At 35.5% G+C, this 22,983-nt stretch overlaps 1 protein-coding gene across 3 annotated transcripts in view; it reads left to right on the top strand.

Annotated features, from left to right (window-relative positions):
• Positions 1 to 22,983, top strand: part of XRCC5 (X-ray repair cross complementing 5) — a 115,838-nt gene that overhangs the window by 44,909 nt on the left and 47,946 nt on the right. For all 3 annotated transcript variants that reach the window (XM_031958086.1, XM_031958085.1, XM_031958084.1), the window contains 3 exons: positions 2,432 to 2,628; positions 8,110 to 8,203; positions 11,091 to 11,160. In XM_031958086.1, the coding sequence (XP_031813946.1) occupies positions 2,432 to 2,628; positions 8,110 to 8,203; positions 11,091 to 11,160 (361 nt within the window). The remainder of the gene's footprint in view (positions 1 to 2,431; positions 2,629 to 8,109; positions 8,204 to 11,090; positions 11,161 to 22,983) is intronic.

The following is a 22,983-nucleotide window of genomic DNA, read 5'->3' as shown; positions in this document are numbered from 1 at the left end:
CAGAGCAGAGGAGAGGGGAGATAATTATTTTAGGTTACTTTGGTAGTGGCAAGTGGTCTCAGCTAAAACCCCCTGCCCCCTTTTTTTTTTTAAAGCCTTTTCTTTTTTTTTCCCCCCCTCTATTTAAAGCTTTATTTAAAGTTTTTGAAAACATGCGTGGATAATTGTTCAACATTAATCCTTGCAAAACCTTGTATTCCAAAATTTTTTTCTCCCTTCCTCCTGATAGCTCCTCCCTTAGATGGCAAATAATCCAGTATGTGTTAAACATGTGTAATTCTTCTATACATATTTCCACATTTATCATGCTGCACAAGAAAAATCAGATCAAAAGAAAAAGAGTGAAGGAAAAACAAAGTGCAAGCAAACAACAAAAAGAGTGAAAATAATATGTTGTGATCCAGACTTAGTTCCCACAGGCCTCTCTGGTGCAGATGGCTCTCTCCATCACAAGAACTTTGTTCTCACATCACATTGGAACTGGCTTGAATCACCTCACTGTTGAAAAAAGGCCTTTCATCAAAATTGATCATCGAATAATCTTGTTTCAGCTAGATGTACTGAAATTTATCATGAGCATCATTAAAGTGCCTGCAAGGCAGGTTCTTGGATTTCTTTATCTTCTAATCTTCTGATCAATCTGATAAATACCCTTCAGCCCGTTGCTTTACTAGATAGCTGAGATTAGTATCTGCATAAAAGATGAGATTTTGGATTGTGGGGTAGATTCCAGAGTTAATTAAATTTTATTATTGCCCTCATTTCTTTTAGCTAATGATCTTTACGCTATTTGGATTCCTTTATATAAGTGACTTCTTGGTTTTAATTCACCTGCCTCTTCTTTTTAAAAATTACTTTTGAATTGTCTTTCAATGAACCAGTTCCTCTTTTAGAAATATTTTGTTATGGAAGGCAGAAAAAATAACAATGGCTGGAAAGAATTAACTTTATGTTGTAACTCTTGAACAATTTTCTTAAAAGAGGTGAAGTAAAATATTTGCTTTCTCTCTTCTGAACTTTTGCTACTAGCTTCCATAATGCTGCTAATTGAGCTTCTCAAGAAGACTCAAAATATATGGCAAATATACTTTGTTGGGATTTGAATTATTAGAATTTCTTAACAACTTTTTGAAATGGTATTTTGGAAGAGGATATCATAACATTAGGATTGAAGTGAAGCTCTTCAGTTAGGATGATGTTTTTAAGCCCTGAGGTTCCAAATCATTTTTGTTTTCCAGTTAAGATTATCCCCCATGGTCATTAAAAAGTATATGAAGCAATTGAAGAGGAAATAAGAGAGAAGTTGAATTCTAAGACTGGAAGAAGATAGAAGTGTTGATTAGTTGTCTAATAAATAACATGTAGAATTTCTAGAGAAAATTAGCACCTTGCTTCTATTTCAAGAGTATCTTAGGCAATGAGATGTTTAATTATGAATAATCTTGATTATTTTAGCTTTATTGACCCAGGGGAGGAGGGAAACAGAGGAGTACATAACAAACTTCTTATACTACAGGGAAAACAATGCTTAGATGACTATTCTTCATTTTATTATTTAAACACTCATTGTAATTGCAAGAGTTTCTTGTTTCCAGTTTATGCTGTTTTGAAATAACTTCTAAAATTTTCACTGCTTTAAGGTAGGGATGATTAGTAGGTAACCTTATATCCCAGCCTCATTTTGAAACTACTCACCATCACAGGTATAAACAATGGCCAAGAGGGCTCAGATTTTTCTCTTCAATATTTTTTGGGGGGAATGGTGGCTTATTTGTTATATAGAGTGCTAACTTTCATAGGCTAGTGACAATATACAACTAAGGACTAATGCTACTCATCAGAACATATGTATTAGTGATTAGTAATCACTAATGTGGGTCTTAAGGATGTTAGTTGCATGAGCACTGGAGAACTGATTTGGACTGAGCCTGCATTCTGCTACCTGCATCAATATGCAGTGACCTAAGAAATGGCAATAGTACTAGTAACTATTCAATTAAAAAATAATTTTGATAAATTTTGTTTTTGCATCATTAAAATTTCCCCTAGTACTCATCTCACAGAGAAGTATCCTATGTGACAAATAATATTTTTAAAGGAACGGGAGGAACAAGAGAGGAAAAATAGCTAGCCAATCAGTCATTGAAATAGAAAATGTTTGAAAATATAGTGTTCAACCCCCATAAATATCCCAGTTCTGCAAAGAAATGACCTGATGACTTCTCATTTGGAGGGAGGAGGGGCACCATGCTTTTTCTTTGTAATTTTGCAATATTCACTTTTAATTGTTTTGTGAAAGTTGCTCAGTGTTTTGTAGGTCATTTGCATATGTGGTTTTCTGGAGTTTTAGATTGAGAAGCTCAAAAAAAGATATGAATTATCTGGTGGTTGTTGCCCTGTGAACTGAATGCTCTCTAACTTTCTCCAATAGTGCCTGCTGCATAGAGCTTTGCACCCCAGTGATCCTCTGCCCCCAATCCAACAGCATATCTGGGACATGCTGGATCCCCCTGAGGAGGTGACAGCTAAGTGCCAAGCCCCTCTCTCCAAAATAAAGACTCTTTTTCCCCTGACTGAAGCCATGAAGAAAAGGGATCAAGTAACCGCTCAGGATGTCTTTCAAGATAAGTAAGTCATTAGGTTGCTGCTGTCATTGTTTTAATAATTTTCAGATTATTCAAACAGTTGATAGGGAGGGATGGTAATAGATGAACACTGAAAAATTGAAATGTTGAAAATAGACCTGAGGGTCAACTAGGCGGTATAGTGAATAAAGCATCAGCCCTGAAGTCAGGAGGATCTGAGTTCAAATCTGACCTCAGATACTTAATACTTCCTAGCTGTATGACCCTGGTCAAGTCACTTAACCCCAATTGCCTCAGAGGAAAAAAGAAAATAGACCTGAAAAACTGGGATGTTCCACATAAAAGTCCTTTTAGGACTTAGATTCTCCCTATTAAAATGTTTACATACATCTTACCATCAAAGATTTTTAAAGTTTGGTTAACTTCCATCCCCATGCTTAGGTCATCCATAGACACATCTGTAGTGTGTGTCTGGACTCTTGAGTTTGTCTGCCTGGCATCCATGTTACTTGGCTGCTGGAAGAACTTGTAGCCCGAGTCTTAGATTCTAGTCAAATTCTGAGTCTTTGCCTTAGCCTGTGACGTTGGAGGCAGTTTTCTCTGTTTCTGAGACATATGTGACATTTCTGGTATATAATAGAGAAGCAGAAGGCATACTAAGTTGTAGTTTTTCTATTAACTTTTGAGGGATGTTTTGTGTTATATGGCCCCTTTTGGTTGGGGAATAGAATGTCAGGAAAAGGACAAGGGGAGAAAAAGAGGATAAAAAATATATGTTCTGCCCCTAGCAATTTTTACAAGCATCACAAGAATATATTTAATCATGTCATTAATAAGTTCATACTTTTTAGAGAGCCAAAAAAGTCAGATAACAGTAATATATTTCTTTGAGCTTTTCATTAGCTATTAAGAATCCCCACCCTCTCCCCTCTTTTATAAAGTTGTGTTTAGATTTCCATTAGTTTTCATTTGGTTAAAGTAAATCAGCAAGGTAAGATTGTCTAATAAATTCATTTGTCTCTCTAGGGCCTAGATGGATGGATTATTGGGAATCTCTTCTGGAGTTAGGTTTTCTCTCTGGCATGCTACATTTCTTTAGGCATCATACTAAGATCTATTTAGGACCCCTATATTACTTTTATCCTTTCCTTCCAGATATTTTCTGTGCTTTCCACTGATAAGTGAAACTTATCAGTCACCCCCTACCCCAGCATAGGATGTAATTGATTCTTTTTACTTTGGCAATTTATAAAAACCCTGAGGATTTAATAGTATTTTTGTAAATTATTTCTCATGTTAATATAGAAATCTCTATTTTCTTGGGAGTTTTTATAGTTAATAACACTTGGGTTAGCCAGAATAGAAATAGTTATAGGGTCTTAGTGTCTCTGCTGTATATGTCACAAAACACACCAAAAATGCAGTTTCTTCCCACAAGATGCCAGTATTTCTCACCATTTATTTTCATCATGATCTTTTCTCTATGTATGATTCCTTAATGGGATTATATTTTCTTTGTGCTGCCCTTTGGATTTAACATTTGGGGCTAGTTGAATGAAATGCTGACTCCTCTTCTCAAGATAACCTCACTTGGCTGTACTTCAGTAATTTCATTAATCAGAAACAGGGAGACAGAGATTGGGGGGGGGGGGGAGTTAGTCTTGTAAATTTTAAAGCTTCAGTCTGTGGTTTTTATTACCTTCTGGTATCATTGGAAAGAAATGGGCCTTTCTCTCTTCCTCCTTTGATTAAAATGTAAATTAGTTACTTTAAAAAAAAAAAAAACCTACCTACCCAAAACACTATTAATGCTATGCTTTGATTACAACTTCAGATCTTTCTGTACCATTCCCTCCTGAGAAAACTCCCCTGCTTGTGTTTCTTGTTCTCTGTTCATTCACGGAGCTGTTGTTCGGCTACATTTCCTGAATGAATGTCAGAGAAGTTTCACATGCCCATGTGCCCTTTCTTCTCCCACCCTCTGGCTTGGGAGCGCTTCAACAAGCATTTATTTATTGAGTCTGTGCTATGAACAAGGATCAGTGCCAGGTTCTGTGGAAGTCACAGGCGTGGAACTAGAGAATGTTAAGAGCTGGAAATGGCCTTTAACAGACTATTCCATTCTGTTCATTATTTAGATGGGAAAATTGAGATCCACAGGAGAAAAGTAACTTGCCCAAGTTCACAGGGTAGTAAGTGGCTAATCCAAAGCCCTGAGCTCTTTTTTCTACACCTTGATGCCCCCCTCAAGGAACTTATAATTAGCAGCTCATATAATTGCATTATAATTAACCACTGAGTCATCTCACTATGTAAGGAAAAACTGGCCAACAATAGTCTATCCATCTATAAACATCAGATTTGTTATACATAGTTCAATTAATTGACACCTAGGATGGAAGAGCCAGTATTTAATAAGTATGGGTGAATTTTTTTTTTAACTCAGTGTTTTATAGAAATGCCAAGATTTCTTGGATAGTTTTTCCTCTGTATTTGCCATTGTACTTTTTATATTGTTATTTTTCACTTTCTTAGGCAGGATTAGTGTTTTTGAGGATACCTTTCTCTTTCTACCTGCCTTAAGTCATTTTCTCATTATAAAATCAAGCCTAAATATCTCCAGAGTAAATATGGCTACAAGCACCAGGCTGGAGTTCATAGGGCTTCCCACTTCCTCTCCCCCCCCCCCCCCCCCCCCCCGCTTCTTTTCCTCTGTGATCTTGGTTAAATCATGTTCTGTCCCCGAGACTCAGTTTCTCATTATTGTAACAATAGAGGCTTAGACTACTTGACTCACAGGATGGTTGTGAGGATTAGATTATCACCTATTCAAAATCCTTTCTGTTATCAAAACTGCTCAAAATGTAAAGCATTTTTAACATCAATGATGTGTTTTGGAATTTGGGGTGTCTATACAAGTCATCATGGATCCCAGGATTCTTTTGTTTATATCAAAAAAGTTAAAAGACAATTAGAATATTGTTCAAGACTAGATATCTAGGGATTTATTAAAAGTTATCTTAAGAATCTGAAAAAGTAAAATTCTTCTTTACTTATAATATGATTATGACTGTCCTTTTCTTGAACTTGACTCTTAGGACATCTAGGTTCTGGTAATGCTTTCACCACATTATGATATTGAGTTATTCATATTCCCTCTTTATCACCACTCAACATTTTCAAATATAAAATGGACATGCTAATTAATCTTTACCTTTCCTTACCTCACAGAGATGCTGGATAGAATTGTTAAATTCTGTTTCCTCTGTAAAGCTTTTTTCTTAATCTCTAAGGATAAGTGATCCCTCCCCACTTCTAGAAGAAGCTTTCTTAACCTGGAGTATGTGGATCTTTGGGGGATCCATCAACTTGGATGGGTAAAAAACTGATCTCTTTATTTTCACTATGTTCCAACTGAACTTTAGTGTTTCCTTTAATTATGACTGTGGGCAGCAAAACTAATTCTGGGAAGGGGTCCCTAGGATTCTACCTGATGCCAAAGGAACCCAAGACATGAAACAGCTTTAAAAACTCTTGCTGTGGACTTCTCTTTTCCCCTTATGCATCTTCTTGTATGTATTATATTAATTTGTGTGCCTATCTCATCAACTCTGCTGTATTATTATAAGTTTCTTGAGGATAGTAACAACCACATTTAATTTATGTTCTTATGCTTCATAGCAACAGTATATTGTACATTATAGCTCCTTAATAACTTTTTATTAAATGACTATTAAGATGATTTGACTTAGGGTTTATAAAAGTATTTTATTACTTTTTAATTGCTTATTAAATGATATCAACCTACTTATGAGATGGTCAAGTGACAATATCATTTATATTTTCACACAACCCCCAGGTCAAACCATTTTATAATTATCAAAATTATAATTATCAAATAACAAATATAAAATATTTATTGGTTATATTGATATTAGTATTAATTCACACTTAATGGTGATTTAATATTGACAGGTTGTTTTCCTTAACAATCCTATAAGATAAATAGTACAAGGTATAATAATATTAATCTTTTTCCCCACTTAATATTTTATTTTGTCCAATTTAATGTAAAAATAGTTTTCAACATTTACTTTTGTAAGATTTTGGTTTCCTTTCTTCCCCCCACCGTCCCCCCCCCTCCCCCGCTTCCTTCCCACTCCTCTCCCCTGGCAAGATGTCCTAATGGCAAGCAATCTGATATAGGTTATCTACAACATTATCATTTTTCAGATGAGAAGTTGTTAAAAAAAAAAAAATTTTTTTTCCAAGGCCATGACAGTATATGAATTCAGGCTTTGCCAACTCCAAATTCATCCTTTCTCCACCACAATGTATTTGTTCTTGGTTTTCATGTAGTTCTTTTCACCCAGTGAAGAAGGATGATTGGTATGTTCTATTGCAGCCCTGTTAAGTTCTCCGATCTTCCCTTACCCTATGTTCTCCTTTGTCCTCATTTCTTCTCATTTCTATTTATTATTCCAGATTCTGGAAAGAATAAAGCTGTTCTGATTTTAATCCCCCTACTTGGCCATAAGAGGTGATTCATTATTTAAATGTCACTGACTTACTTCCCAGTGGCCATTGTGTTATTTTTAGGATTACCACTTTTCTGTATCTCTTTATTAGTTTAGTTTTTCACTTAAGCTTAGGTTTCATGGCAGCATGTTGTTTACAAGTATAGTACTTGTACCAATAGTTTACTGATTACAGCTCTTATTTAACTGTTTTTGACAGTAAAATTTACACCAAATTGATTGTATTCATTGTGATTTTAAAAAAATCTCACATTTTAAGCAGCAGAAAAGAAATTATGGGCAAAAATAAAGTCTTTGGACTTTATTTTTACTCATTAACAAGCTTTTTCTTTTTAAGATGTGCTATTAAAAGCATACATATTATTTGTAGGACTTATTGTCTTAGAATAAAGATACTTTAAAGATCATGTCAGAATATAGCCTACAATTGTATTTAGATTTAAAAGAGAAAAACTAAAAGTTACTTTTTGAAAATGATTTTTAAGATACAATTTAAGGCATTCTTACATATTTAATTGAGGTTTGTCCAGCAAGTTTTAATAGCTTTAAGTAGAAGTTTATAAAGCTCTCTTATCTGCTAATAGAGGGAAAATAGTTATACATAAAGATCCTCTATATGGAGAGATCTTAATACCTATCAAGTGTGAAATAGAAACTTGCAAATAATATCTGAAAGCTATTGGAATTCTTACTTAAAAATTAAGTTTCTATTACCTGTGTATGCATTTTCATCTTCATAAGAGAGTTTTGATGTGAATGCTAATTGCAATGATTATACTCTATACTCCTGGTTCACAAAGCCAGGGCTGCTACAGCCTGGCAGTCAGGGAGACAGGCAGGGTGGGAAGAAGGCCCTTGTGCAGCTGCCTCTTTTGAATGGTTGGCAGAATGACTTTGTACATTTCCTGCCAGTAGTTATGATTCTTTTTCTTTTTAAGACAAAAGTAGTACAGTGCAAAAGTAATTTGTTTTTTTTCCCCCCCCAGCCATGAAGATGGACCTGTGTTTAAAAAAGCCAAAACTGAGGAAGGGGAAGTCAACTTTAGTATCTCCAGCCTGGCTGAGGGCAGCATCACCAGTGTAAGGAAGTCTTTAACTGTTTCCTCACTTTGTCAGAAGTTAAGGCTTTCATTGCAGGGCTCTCAATTCTAGTAGCCATATCACTGACAAATCATCTGTACTCTTTTTATTCCTCACCTCTTAAAATACAAAATAATAATAATAATGACTACTTCTTTACTTCTTCTCTTTTCTTCTTTTTGATAAATATAATCAGAAAATTCTCTGTACAACCCGTTGTTCCATTGGCTTGCTTAGAAGGGTAGCTTTTAGTGTCAGAGACTGTTCTTGCTGGGAGAGTGAATTAGAGTTTGGATTCATCTTTGAGTTCTCCTTTTAGTTAGAATGATGAACTCTGGCCAAGGGGAAATGACATTGGTCTCCTTTTTTGCATATGAAGAATTCTTAAGCAAAATGGCCTTTGTCATGCTGCTCTTTTCTCTACTACACCATTAATTCAGGTTTCCTGAAAGTGGATGTTTTCCATATTAATGAGAGAATACTTGGAATGTAAAGATACTGCTTTTGGGTTAGTGAACATTAGGAATAATGATGAAAGGAAGCTTCTTAAAAAGAAAGAAGTTGGAGCTGGTACTTAGTATTCTTTTGAGAAAAGAGAAAAGAATAGACACATAAAAACAGTGAGGGTAGTAGACATTTCTATAGTACTTGCAGGTTTAATAATGATCTTAAGGCTGGAAGTAAAAATGAAACAGCTTTTGAGTATTTATAGTATCTTGTGAGCCATTTCTACTATAATCTCTGTACTATTGATTCTTCATTTTGGGAAAAGTTTGATAGGAAATAATATTGTCACTTATTGATTTCAAGGCCAGTCACTAACAGTTAAAAAAAAAAAATGACATATTATTAAGTGCTGATTATAGGAATGAAAATTTATGAATACAGATTCACTTTTACTCATATTTTCAAGGGAAAAGCTGCTGGACCTCTTTAAGAACCTATCCTACTGTCTTTTTTTAGAATAATACCTATACACGCACATAAGGAACATTCCTTTAACATCATGTAGCAAAAAAAAAAAAAAAAAAAAACACATGATGCAAAAGTTTGTCTTCTGGAGAACTGCACCCTGCATCCCATTCTGTGAGCTGAGTGGTTCCTATTCTCATGATGGCTGGGAGCCAAGATGAAGAAACGTAGGCATGGTCTTAAAGTGCCATGCTGTGGATTCAATGCTCTTCCAAGTGTCTTTATGTTTTTTGACATTCGCTCTGTGCATGTTAACTTTAGGCATTCACTACATTTGTGAATACCCTTGTTACACTCTGCATTCACTATTGCCAGTCTCTCCCAATTCCCAGGCCCTCAGAGAAATCTCCGGTCACTGTCTTTTGCAGTGCTTAAACAATTTTGCCAAGCTTACCTCTGTCTGAGTCTTCAGAGATCTCTGGCCATCATTTCATAGGAATGATGGTTTAGATTCACAATAGAGTGCTCAAGAACAGCCATGTGCAAGCCATATTTGCTTGCTCTTATCTGATAGATATTTTGCTCAATATCTTTTGTTCACGGGTTCACATCCTGCCTAATTGACCTCCTGCTGACTCTCACTGAATACCAGGTCAAAGAGGACAACTTCCTCCTCCCTACTGCTTAAATAGGATCTATGAGGTCTCCCGCACAACCAATCAGAGAAGGAGGCCTCCTATTAACCATGTGGCCAGAGTTTCCACGAGGCAGTCTGTGTTTACTTGCAGAAATCACTTCCAGGAGTCTCAGGCAAAGCCTGTTTACTTCCTATTGCACTTGTATATGACTCGACCCTCTTTAGGAAAATGTCCAGGTTCATCATGGCCAAATATATTCCCAGAATTTTAGTTGCAAATGTCAGTATGCATGATCTTCTATCTTCCCCCCAGAAGAGAGTGTATGGGACGGGTGCTAGACCCTGTTTCCCAAAGTAACTAATCAGAGACATCTTCAGGTACAAAGAGAAAGCATTTAGTTAGTCTCTGCTAGGAGAGGCCAAAGCAAGTATAACTGGGAGGCATCCCACTTCCTGCCATGTGCTCATGGAACCTGACAAGCTTCGGGCTTGTCAGGATTTAAATAGCAAAAGGGCCAAGCCTTTTCATTGGATAGACTAAAAGGAAGTAACCATCCTTGACCAATGGTCACCAGTGTTGTCTGCTTCCTGTGGGTCACATCATTTCCTGTCACTGGCTGAGAGTCTGACCTTTAGAGACCATGTGACTTCCTGCAATCCAGAGTCCAAAACCTGATCTGGCTCTGGGAATAGGGATCATATGACTTAAACCTAGTCTTACAAACTGAGAAAACTTCATCCAATCAGTCCCATTCAAGAGCATCTAAAGGAAGGGTGCTTTAAAAGCTCAGAGAGAAATGAGAGCAATTAGCTGTCATCAGGATCCCTGTGGGCTGTATACTGAAAATTTTAAAATGTAACATTGTCTATGTTTTATTATTTTTATTTATTTTGTTAAATATTTCCTATTTATATTTTAATCTGGTTTGAGCCACATTTAGGAGTATTATGGTCAGCATGTGACCTGCAGGACATATATTTGACATCTGATTTAGAGAATCACACGATCTTTACCTTATATTAGGGTGCTGGGATGAGTAAGCAATCTATGCTGCTTCATTTTGAAACCAGTTGGTTGCTTGAGTTGCAGTTATTTCTGACTCCCTTGGAAAGACTATCTGATTAAAAGGGAGTTAAATGGAAGCTTAGACTATAGAATACTGGCCATATGACACTGCTGGCTTTTGAATAGGGACATGAAAAAGAAAATAGAAAGACCTTTATCTTCTATTTCATGAGAGTAAATGCACCCATGTTAAACTACATATGTTGCCTGAGGTGATGCCAGGAAAAGAAGGAAATTGTTCTGAGGCGCCATTGTTTTTGGATGTTTTTTAGGTTGGCAGTGTGAACCCAGCTGAAAACTTCCGTGTTCTAGTGAGACGAAAGAACGCCAATTTCAAGGAAGGTAAATGGACCAACCCTACCAGTTTCCTATTACAGAATAGATATTTAATGGCATTAACATATTTAAGTCTTGACTGTGAGCAAAATTGAATTATGGGATTTCGTTTAGCATTTCTTCTCAGAAAGGATCTCAAAGATTATCCTTCAATAGAGATATTTAATAACTAGCATGGAGAGAGGAACTCCCAGAAGTTGTTGTGAACTCTGTTAAAATTTGTTAATGAGTTACCATATTAATACAAATTACAGACTAGAACTTGGGAACATTCAGTTTAGTTTCCCCAAAACTCCTTTGGAGTCCTCAACTTAACCTCTCTAAAAACTTGGAATGATGCAAAATTGGACCAAAAAGGTTTCTGTGACTGGATTCAATTCTGAGGATTTGACTTTAGAAGAACCAGTTTAGTTTCTCCCAGTGTAGTCAAATTCAAAAAGAAACAGCAACCACTAAACTGTTCATAAGGAGCCCTGTGTGTTGCTTATTTAATTTTAAAGCTTAGTATTGTCTGTGTTTTATTGTATATTTATTTAAAATATTTCCCAGGTTACATTTTGATCTGGTTCAGGCCCCTCCTGCCCCCCCCCCCCACACCCCCTTGGGAGTGACACCTAGTTTATTGCCTGAGTCCTGCCTCAGAGTGGATCTGAAAGCTCCTCTTCCTCTCAGTCCTGAACTATATTATCCTTGAAATTCTTCAGACCCTATATGGTCCAAGGATTCCTCTTCTGTCACCCAGAAGTAGCTTGGGTGAGATATAAATGTGCAACCTTTCCCTTCACTGCTTTCTCTTTTAGGCTGAATACCCTCCACAGATCACCATTGCAGGATGCTCTTGGTGGTGTCATTGTGTATCATTAACTTTGTACATTGCGGTATGGGGGATTGTCTATCTGGAGCTGTATCTTCTCTTTGTTTGCTCAACTTATTTAACACCTAAAAAGTGACTGTAGTTGTGTAGCACCGAGCTTATCAGAGTCACTCTAGTGGGATAGCTATTTCTCAGACCTGTGACACACATGCCTATCATGGAATTGCCTAAGGGCCATTATGACCAGGTGAATTTCACAGATGACATGTGGTTCTTTGAGTCAAACCTGATTTTTGGTAGAGGATCCAGAGGCTGGCCCAAATGAGAGAACTTTGAGGTCAATGCCATCATTTTACTAACCTCAGGAATTTTGGAAAATACTTAGCATTCTTTTTGCAGATTATATAGACAATAACACATTTGTGTTAGCTTCTTGGAGTTTTATTCACAGTTGCTGTAAAAGAGAACATTGGAATTTTAGCCTGTAGGTAAATATTGCAATGGATCTATTATTTATCTGTGTGAACAAATTATAGCTATGGATCTTTTCATTCCATGTGACTCTCTTCATGTCTTTTATTTTCTATAGGAGTATCCCCAGTGTGCTGGGTATTATCTGTGGTTAAAGGGAAGTAGGATCTCCTCAGCCTTTAATTATAATATACTGTTCACCTCTTTTGATTGAAAAGTTACAGGATCTCTTTAACCTGTTTTGTATTAAAAGGTCTGTTTCATAGTCTAGAGATCCAACTAGTTAGAATTTGTGCAGTGCATATATTTGGTTAGTTGGTCTGATTCATGATTGCCCCTATACCAGCCCAATTATGATAAATAAATCCAATTATACCTACTTCCTAAGCATCGGGGTTTGGGGGCACTTGGCGGGGGGGGAGGTTGGTTTTGGAAGGTTGACTATATTTGTATGGCAGCTTTCCAGATCCTACCAAATTACTCTATCTTGCTCTATTAGATTTGATCTTGTCTAAGACTTGGTGAGTCAGAGTTGTGTCGTGTCCTCTCAAAATCAGGTATTCTTCTCTTAGGCGCATCTTTATAAATTGTCAGCAGCAGCAGCAGTATAAGCATAGTCTCATTTCTCTCTTATCATGGGAAATATGAAGTGTGTGAGTCAGCAGCTCCCAAAGACTTCAAATTCCAATATATATAATTGTTTTCACCTGTCTTACCTAGCCTTTTATCAAAACTTCTCATTAGGAGTAATATGATACTTAATGAATTTTTTTTTTAATTGAGTCAATGAATGAACTTACTGGCCAAAAGCTCATTAGCAGGAGAGAAAAGTTGCATTCCTGAAAACTAACCCTCATATTTCATAATGAGTCTTGAATAATTGAGACCTTTTCATATTCATTAGGGTTCTATTCATTGTGTGACATTTGTGTAAAACAATTTGGAAGTTTTATCTAGTATAGAGAAGACAGAGTTTGTGCTTCATACAATTTAATATAATTCAGTTCCGCAATCACTTTTAAGGTACTTGTCTGTCATCATCATGGGCAGAATATTATGCTAGATGTTGTGCAAAATACATCATTCAGATAAGACATTGATCTCTCTCTGGTGATGACAGTTATAAAAAAAGAAAGAAATAATATAAAATAGAGAATGGTAGTTACACAGGAAAGGTTCAAAGTACTATTCAAATGAGCAAGATTATTTATTTTCTAGAGGAAGCATGGAAGTAGAGATGATAGCACCTTTGCTTATCCCTGAAGGATGAGCAAAATTTTAACAGGTTATGGTAGACAGTAGGGGTAAAGGTCCGTTACTTCTAGACATTTAGGACAGCATCAGCCCCAAAGCTTAGCATTAGGAACAGGTGGGGCAAGTTTGGGAAAGAATGAGTGACCTAGTTTGAAGGAATATAGAGAATGTAAAAGGCGGGTGATAATATTGATAATATCTCCCTCTCGATAAATAAGTGTATCAAGCACTTCAGAAATCTTAAAACACACTATTCTGTTAGTTGTTTTCTTTTTTGGGAAGAGCATGGTATTCTGAATTTGTGGTTTTATTGGTATGGGCAATGGAAACATCCTCTTCCAATAAAGACGGGCACTTGTTCAGCAACTTAGAGTCTTAGAGGGTTACCCAGGAGGACTGAATAATATTCAAGTGACTTTTCTATGGTCACATGCCCAGTACATCGTTGTAAGAGGCAGAACTTCAGCTTGGGTCTCACTGGCTCAGAGGCCAGTTCCCTCTCCACTTGGCCATGCTATTATGTTTTGGAAAAAAAAAATGGTGAAGGGCTTTGAATTACAAGTTAAGGAAATGGGAAGTCCTTGAAGGTTTTGGAGGAGGAAAGTGACAGTCAGGGCTGGGTGGTGGAAAAGTGGCCAGCATTTCTATGTAGCATGAAGTGTGAGCCATGATGGAGTTAGGGAAAATGGCATAAGCTATTAGGGCTGGCCAAAAGACAGTTGAGGAGGTAGAATGGACAAGGGACACAAGAACATCTGTGGTTCTTTGGTATAGGAAAATTCTTTGATCTACTGTAGATTTCACCTGTCTGTTTTAAATTAAAGCTGATTGTTCATTACTCTGTCATTCTCAGGTCAATTTTTTTTTTTTTAACATAACTTCTCATCCTTTAGAGATGAAAAAGGGAGTGTTTTCTCTTGAAAATGCCTTTAATTATGGTTACATCTAGCTCCCATGGAAACCCAGAACAATCATTCCTCTTCTGTGTTTTTTGATTAGTCTGAGCCATAATAGCTGAACTAGTGTAAAGGGTAGGGACAAAGAGGAGGGGGCACAGCCCTTGGAGCACCATCATTATCAAGCAGCCAGAGTCTGTATTTAGAGAATGATTGCAATAGACACAGAAAGCAAGTGGATCACAAGGTTTTTCATGGAGTGTGTATCTGCAGTTGTAGTCAGAAGTCGCTGGTAATTCTGAATCTAATTTTCCCTGAGCAACAAGATAACTGTTTGGTTCTGCACACATATATTGTATCTAAGATATACTGTAACCTCTTTTTTTTTTTTTGAAAGTTTTAAATAACTTTTATTGCCAGAACCCATGCCAGGGTAATTTTTTACAACATTATCCCTTGCACTCACTTCTGCTCCGATTTTCCCCCTCCCCCAGGGGAGAAGTGAGTGCAAGGGATAATGTTGTAAAAAATTACCCTGGCATGGGTTCTGGCAATAAAAAGTTATTTAAAAAAAAAAAAAAGTCACTGGTAAACTAATTTTGATTGCAAAAAACATAGAATAGCAAGAGGTTTGCTTGACCATGAGATTGGAAGAAGGTGTGAGGAGCCTGTGCTGTGCCTTGTGGTGTTATTTCAACTTAGTTTTCTTTAGTTCTGGTGAAAGACCTTGTGGAAAAGGTAAATTGTCCATCTTAAAACTTGAAAGGCGACATCGTTTGAGGGTTGGGATTGAAACAGAGAAGTGACCCGAAGAGAAGGGATTCAGATGAATCATAACAACAACAACAAAATCATTCGTTATAGCTACCTGAGTAATTTGCTTAACACTTTTGTCCTTTTGTTTGGCATTTTTTCCCCATTTTGCACAGATGTAGAAGTACTAGATGTAGCAGGCCACATTATCTTGATTAGAGGCCCTGCATTTGCTTTCCAAAGCCATAAATCCAGAGTGGACTAGCTTGACTGTATGCCTAGTACATAGAAAATTCTGCTACAAGATACATACGCATCTCCTCTATTTCTAACTGGCTCTGTTCTGTGTGATGTTGGGTATGCTACCCCTTATAACCTTGTTTTCTGGATCTTCTAATTTTATGTGGAGAGTCAGACAGATAGATGTTTTTAGAAGCTCTAGAATTGGTGAGAGAACATGGCATTTAGCTGTCTTTACACAAGACTGGTTATTTCATAAATTACTAAATTAAAATATGTAAATTACATTTAAGATCTTGGAAATAAGGATATTAAATAAAATCATTTACCAAACAACCTTATTAGGCCCATGAAAGTTTTTTACAGCTTGATGCCATATCAGCTCAGATAATAAAAGAAGATTGTGTAATTCATATTAACTATCAATAAGTAGGCAGAGAGAGAAGCAGGTAAATTATGTATTCCTGTTCATAATTATCTTAGAAATAGGTGCACTTAAAAAGTAATACTATACTTTCCCATGAACCTGTCATTCTTAAAAATATTGAATCAGCTCAGATAATAAAAGAAGATTGTGCAATTCATATTAACTTATAAAGTTAAACACAATGAACTTTGATCAAGGTAGCAATAACTATAAAGCTAAGGAGACCTTGAATAGATGACCTGTCTCTTATTATAGAAAGTTTCTGAGAGATGAGATCAAAATTCTGTAAAGTTGATCTCATATGCCCTTTAGGATTGCATTTCTTTGGCTCTCATTTCTTCAGATGACACAAAGGATAGCTGCACCATACAGAAATCATAATTATAATTTGAAAAAAAAAATTGTTCATGCAAGCAATTGAGATGAAATGATTTAAACCAAACCAGAATGAACAAAGATCTTAGTTAGGTTCTGTAAGTACGGGATCGGTAAGCATTAAGAAAAGTAATAGTTAAATAGCATATTAAAGTTTAGTTATCTCTTTAAAAAAAAAAGTCAATTCTTACATGAATCTGAAAAACCTTTCTAGTTAATATGAAAGTGTGTGTTAGAAAATCTGTAATTAGAGTAGAGCTGTAGCAAAATGTAACCTAGATAACCATTAAGAAAGTGATACTATATACTGATATATACATATACCAGTACTATATGTAAAAAAAGAAAGAAAGAAACATGTTTTCTGCACTCATATTCTCAGCAATCACTCCATGCACTGATTTTTTCCTCAAAACACTAAAGGTACGTTGATAAATCATAAAATGATTCTTATTTTATCCCAGTACTTTTATTTTCTTGTACTCCTTTTATCTTGTTTTAAACATGTTTAGTATTTGTGAAAAAAGAAACATATTCCCAACATGTTCCATAGCCATTAAAAAATGTGAAAGTCAAATTTCAGGGATTGACATCATAATCATTTAGAAAAGAAAAAGGTTCTGTTTCACATTAAAATGTTCATTGATAACCCTGCATTGAAGCACCTATGTGATTTCAGTAGTAGATCCCTATATGATTTTGCTCTGAAGTTATCTTTATCATTGAGTGTTAGAGGGAAAAACATAAAAATACAGACAAACCAGTCACATAGTTCAGTCCAAGAGATTTCACGCTTACAATGAATGCTAATGATCTTGGCTTACAAGTCAAATGGGGGAAGAAGTACCATCATGGAAGTCTATTATATTCCCCCCACCTCCCACAAAGTGTGACTGATTATAGATCCTTGTCACATGGTTTTGTTGCCATCCCATTTCCACACTAAGGGCCAGAATTCTTTAGTGTCCCTGATTTAGAATGACCTCAAGACATGGACCCAGCTGGATAAAGAAAGAATACTGATTTCAGATTGTGCTGATGGGACAAACTCTTTAATTAATGACTTCCACTGACTGTTCATAGCAAATAGAATAAGCTGAAACTCTCAACTAATGAAGACATTTAGGAAAAGATGTTGGGCTTTTGTTGAAAATTGTCGCTAATCAGCTGAAATGGCAAGAAGCCGAAAAACCTCTTGGAGTCCCACTTGGAGGCAATAAAAGTGTTTCAGTTCTCCCCCCCTCTAAAATGTAATCCAAAGACCGCCCCCACCCCCCAAAAAAATGCTGATTTAGAGGGAATTAGCAAAAGTAATTTGATAGTTAACCCCATTCATTTGATCCATGTAGGTCTCCATGAAGAGATAAAGGAAGTAAGATATGTTTGCTTCCTTCAGCAGAAAATGAAATTCAAGCATTAAAGTCTCCTCCAATGGGAAATGAGAATGTTGTAGGGACATCTTTGAGAGGAGAACTTTTTGAAGTTCCATTTAGACAATTTGGGAACCCCACTGGGAGGGTCATAAGCTTGATAAGTACGTGAGATTAAAGGCTGCATTTTAGTTATTTGTCTATAGGGCAGCTAGATGGTGTAGGAGATAAAGTGTCAGCTCTAGAATTGAGAAGACTAATCTTCAGTTCAAATCTGGCCTCAGATCCTTACTAACTGTGTGACCATGGGTAAGTCACTTAACCTGTTTGTCTCAGTATCCTCATCCTAAAATGAGCTGGAGAATAAAATGGCAAAACATTCCAGTCTAGGGTCATGAAGAGTAGGTCACAACTGAAAAAAGTATACAAAGTCTACATGAGCCTAGAAAATTCCTATTTATTTATTACAGGGTCATGAGATTCTACTTGGAGCACTTGAACCTATTGTTCCCATACTTAGATTATAGGAATTTGGAGTCAGAATTTAGTTCTTTATGCAGAGACTTTAATTTCTTCTCTAATCTTCCTGTTCTAGCAGTGTTCTTCTTTTGGATCCCAGCAGGAATGGTTTAAAAAAAAAAAAAAAAGTTTACTATCTTATTCTTTTGACAGAAAAATCTCTTCTTTCTTTTCATGGAAAATTTTTGTTTCTCCAGAAATGGTTTCTGGGACACACCATACTTGTTTCTGTGTCAAATGAAGGATTGGAAGCTCAGCTTTTTGGGTTATAGAGGTCTTTAGACTATAATAATTCAGCATTTTCATTTACCATACTCTCTATCATAGGCAAATCAATAATAGTCTTCAGTGCTTATTTTCTCTGGTAGAGTTATTTTCTCCTTTTCCTGATTAAGCAGCATAGGCCTATTACTTGAACAGAAAAAATAAAGGCATCTAGGATATAGTTTTTTGTTTGTTTGTTTTTGTTTTTTTAATAAACTCAGGTATAAATCTGTAGGTCTCCTGTGTTGCAAAGATTACATTCTTTTCAGAAATCTCTGCTTCAAAGAAAGCCTATTTATGTTATCAGATAACAAGTTTATCACATATGGAAAATTTTGGGATCATTTCAAGAATACCTAAATTTGCAAATATAATTAATAGTGAGCAATTAGAATTAATTTGAATTCTTGTGACAGTTTGTGTTATTAAAAAATTCTTGAGTATTTTCTGATTTGAAGAATCAAATGGATGATATTGCTTTTTAGAAATACATGGAATAGTAACCATTCCATTTTTTTGTTCTTTTGTTATATATTTTTGTATATTGTCTACAGCACATCTTTCTTTTGACAGAGATAGGATGGGGCTGTGTTTATTTATTTCAGGCTTGGAGAAAGGAAATTCCTATCAAAGATCTTGCATTGAATTATCTCAGAGTTATACTATTCCTCCTATAGCCAGATAGTGGAACCTAAGTCAATTGAGAATTCTAAATCATCTTAACTTTATAAGTTTTTAGATAAGTTGGTGATCCAAACCAAGTTAGATGAATCTTTAGTCTTCCCAATTTCATTTGAGCTATCTGCCTAGATCCAGAAATAATATTTCTATTCTCAAGATTTTGAAACAAACAGTAAACATAACAAAGGAAGTATATGTCACACAAAGGATAAAACAAAAGGATTACAAATATGATGGGAGTAAGAAATAAAAAGCCATAATATAGCAATAGTACCATGATGCTTTGTATAAATGCTATTCAACAAATGATCTGTCATTAACCTCCAAATTAACTTATTACCGGCATTAAAATTGTACATTTTTATTAGTAGTCAGGTCAAAGTCCTTTGGCCCATTATGATCTGCTTTTTATAATCCAATAAAGATATTAAATCACATAACCCTAGACTTTGGAGAGTTCTCTTACATTTCTTACAGTGACTTTACAAATATCTGGGGTGATTTCTTCAGTGTTAAGTAACTTTTTATAGGTAGTCTAGATTCCATACACAGGGCTTTATATTAAATTCCTCTTAGGTCACATCTACTACATGGTAGACTTTTTTTTTCCCTGTTCTCAACCTGTTTATTTTTTTTTTTAATTTTTTATTATAGCTTTTTATTTACAAGTTATATGCATAGATAATTTTACAGCATTGACAGTTGCCAAACCTTTTGTTCCAATTTTTCCCCTCCTTTTCCCCATCCCCTCCCCCCGATGACAGGTTGACCAATACATGTTAAGTATGTCAGCATATATGTCATAAGTATGTCAGTTATTTTGCTGCACAAAAAGATTCGGACTTTGAAATATTGTACAATTAGCCTGTGAAGTAAATCAAAAATACAGGTGGACAAAAATAGAGGGATTGGGAATTCTATGTAATGGTTCATAGTCATCTCCCAGAGTTCTTTGGGTGGGTGTAGCTGGTTCAGTTCATTACTGCTCTGTTGGAACTGATTTGGTTCATCTCATTAATGAAGATGGCCACGTCCATCAGAATTGATTATCATATAATATTGTTGTTGAAGTATATAATGATCTTCTAGTCCTGCTCATTTCACTCAACATCAGTTCATGTAAGTCTCTCCAGGCCTTTCTAAAATCCTCCTGCTGGTATTTCTTACTGAACAATAATATTCATATTATTCATAGTCATATATTCATATATGGTAGACTTTTTTTAAAGGCACATATTAAAATTTTCATCCATAGAATTTTAAAAGTTCTTTAAGTCTGTCTAGTATCTCCTTATTAGTCTTTTTACCCACTTTGTAGCTTTTCTGTGAAAACCATCTTTGTATTCTCCACATCAATTAATTTCATTTCATTTCTTCAAACATTTATAAAACAAAACAAAACCTGTGTAGAAGTAGGAATTTCAAGAGGGAGAGATAAACAGCTGGGGGGTTAGGAAAGCCCTCCTACAAGATATGGCACCAGGGCTGTGTTAGTGAAAAGAGTGATTCCACAAAAAAAAAAAAATCGAGGAGAGAGTGTATTCCAGGTAATGGAAAATATTTGTGCAAAGGTATAGAGATGGGAGATGAAATTTTGTATATAGGAAATCGCTCTGGGCCAATTTGTTTTGAAAAAGGAGTGTGTGTGTGTGTGTGTGTGTGGTAATATGAAATAAAATTGGAAAGGTAGGTGGGATCTACATTGTGAAGGACTTTAAATGGAAAACTTGGGATTATGTTTTATGCCAGAAACAATGAAATTGGGGACAATATGGTCTCATCTCTTTTAAGATTGTTAGTTTAGCAACTATGTGCAGGACAAATGAAAGAAAATAGTGACAGAATGTCACAAGCAGAAAATTAGGAAGCTGCTACAGTATTTGCGGTTAGACTTGGTGAAGGTCAGAACTAGGATAGAGTGTAAATGGAGAGAAAGAGGAGAGGGATGAAATTTGTTGTCAAGGGATTAACAACAGGACTCTTAAACTAATTAGATATGTGGATTAAAGAAGAGGGAAACCTCCAAAGTTGTGAACCTGGATGACTGGCAGGATGATGGAGCCATCAACAGAAATTGGGAGATTGGAGGAGACGGAGGTTTGGGGGGAAATATGAGTTCCTTTTTGGACATGATAAATTTGTGATCTCTGGGTTATCCCTTTTGTAAATTGTACAAAACAGTTCTAAATTCTAGTCTTGTCTGTAAAATTGCTTCTCAAAGTATGATCTAAGTATTCCTGGAGAGGTCCAAGAGACTTTTCAGGAAGGAGAGAGCTCTAAAATGTCAAAATTATTTTCATAATAATGAGGTATTCTAATGTCTAATATGGTAAATATTAATACATAATACCCACATGTAAAAATTCTTTGGTGTTTTCAATCTTTTTACCTATTTTTTAAAATAAATTTTTATTAATGTTTTCTATTCCTTATATTATCATACTAACTCTCATATCCTTCGTTCTCTTCCTCCCTGAGAGCCATCCAATGTGACAGCATTTTTTAAAGAGGAAAAAAAGAGTAAGCATAACTGATCCAAAATTGAAAAAGTCTGAAAAACATGTGTTCTGTGTAGCACCTTTGGACCTCCCATCTTCATGAAGGAGTAGGTTGAGGGTATCTTTTCATGTTTCTTCATTCAAATCCCATTTGATCTTTTATAATTTTATTTACTTTTGACTTTTTGGTGTGCCATTATTCTTTCCATTTAGATTGTGATTATTGTAAACATTATTTTCTTGGTTCTGCTCGAGTCACTCTGTCAGTTCATCTTGATCTTTCGATGCTTCTCTCTATTCATCACATTCATGTACCATAATTTTTTAGCCATTCCCCAATTAAAGGGCATCTATTTTTTTTCTTCCAATACTTCAACTGTCACAAAAAAATGCTGCTATAAATATTTTGTAGCATGGAAACTTTCTCCTTACCAATGGCTTCCTTAGAACATAAACCCAGTAATGGACTCTGTAGAGTTCAAAGGGTATGGTCATTTTAGCATTTTATTTGCAAAACTCAAAATTGTTTTCCAAAATGATTGTACCATTTCACAGCTCCACCAACAATGTGTTAGTATGCCTATCTTGCTACAACCCTTCCAACATTGATTGTTACCATTTTTTGTCATTTGCAGAGTATGAGATGAAATTTTAGGGTTGTTTTGATTCTTTGGGGTAATCATGAATACTTTGCAGTTCTTTTGAAAACTCTTTGTTCATATACTTTAGGGATCCTCAATTTTAAAGAATATAAAGGGTTTCTGAGATAAAAGTTTGAGAACCATTGTTGTGTAGCACAGTGGCTGTTAGGAATAAAAGGAAGAATTAGTGTTTGGTTAGAAAAGACATGTTTAATTTCCATTAGTATAGTGTGGTATTTGTATCACAATTCTGAGTATTTTCTAAAAATTCTTTTGAGATTAGGTTCAGGAGGTTAAGTCAGTTTCTGGGTTTGTATAGACTTAAGATGGAGATGAGTCTATTGCAAAGGGATATGAGTGGCATGTATTCATATTATTACTCCTCTATAGAATTTAAGTTTATGGAGAGTTTTCTTCACAATAACAGCCCTATGAGTTGGACATAGTGTACTTATCAATATCCCAATTTTACAGATGAGGAAACATACATACTCAGTGATTTATTCCTGGACACACACTATCTTCATTTCCATATATAACTTTCTTCCCTTTATACATTTGCTCATACCATTCTTTTTATTTAAAACATGCTTTCCCCTCTGTATCATCCTGCCTGAAAGTGAATT

Source organism: Sarcophilus harrisii, chromosome 3, assembly GCF_902635505.1.
Source record: "Sarcophilus harrisii chromosome 3, mSarHar1.11, whole genome shotgun sequence".
Lineage (NCBI taxonomy): Eukaryota > Metazoa > Chordata > Mammalia > Dasyuromorphia > Dasyuridae > Sarcophilus > Sarcophilus harrisii.
This window is presented reverse-complemented; position numbering and strand designations above follow the sequence as displayed.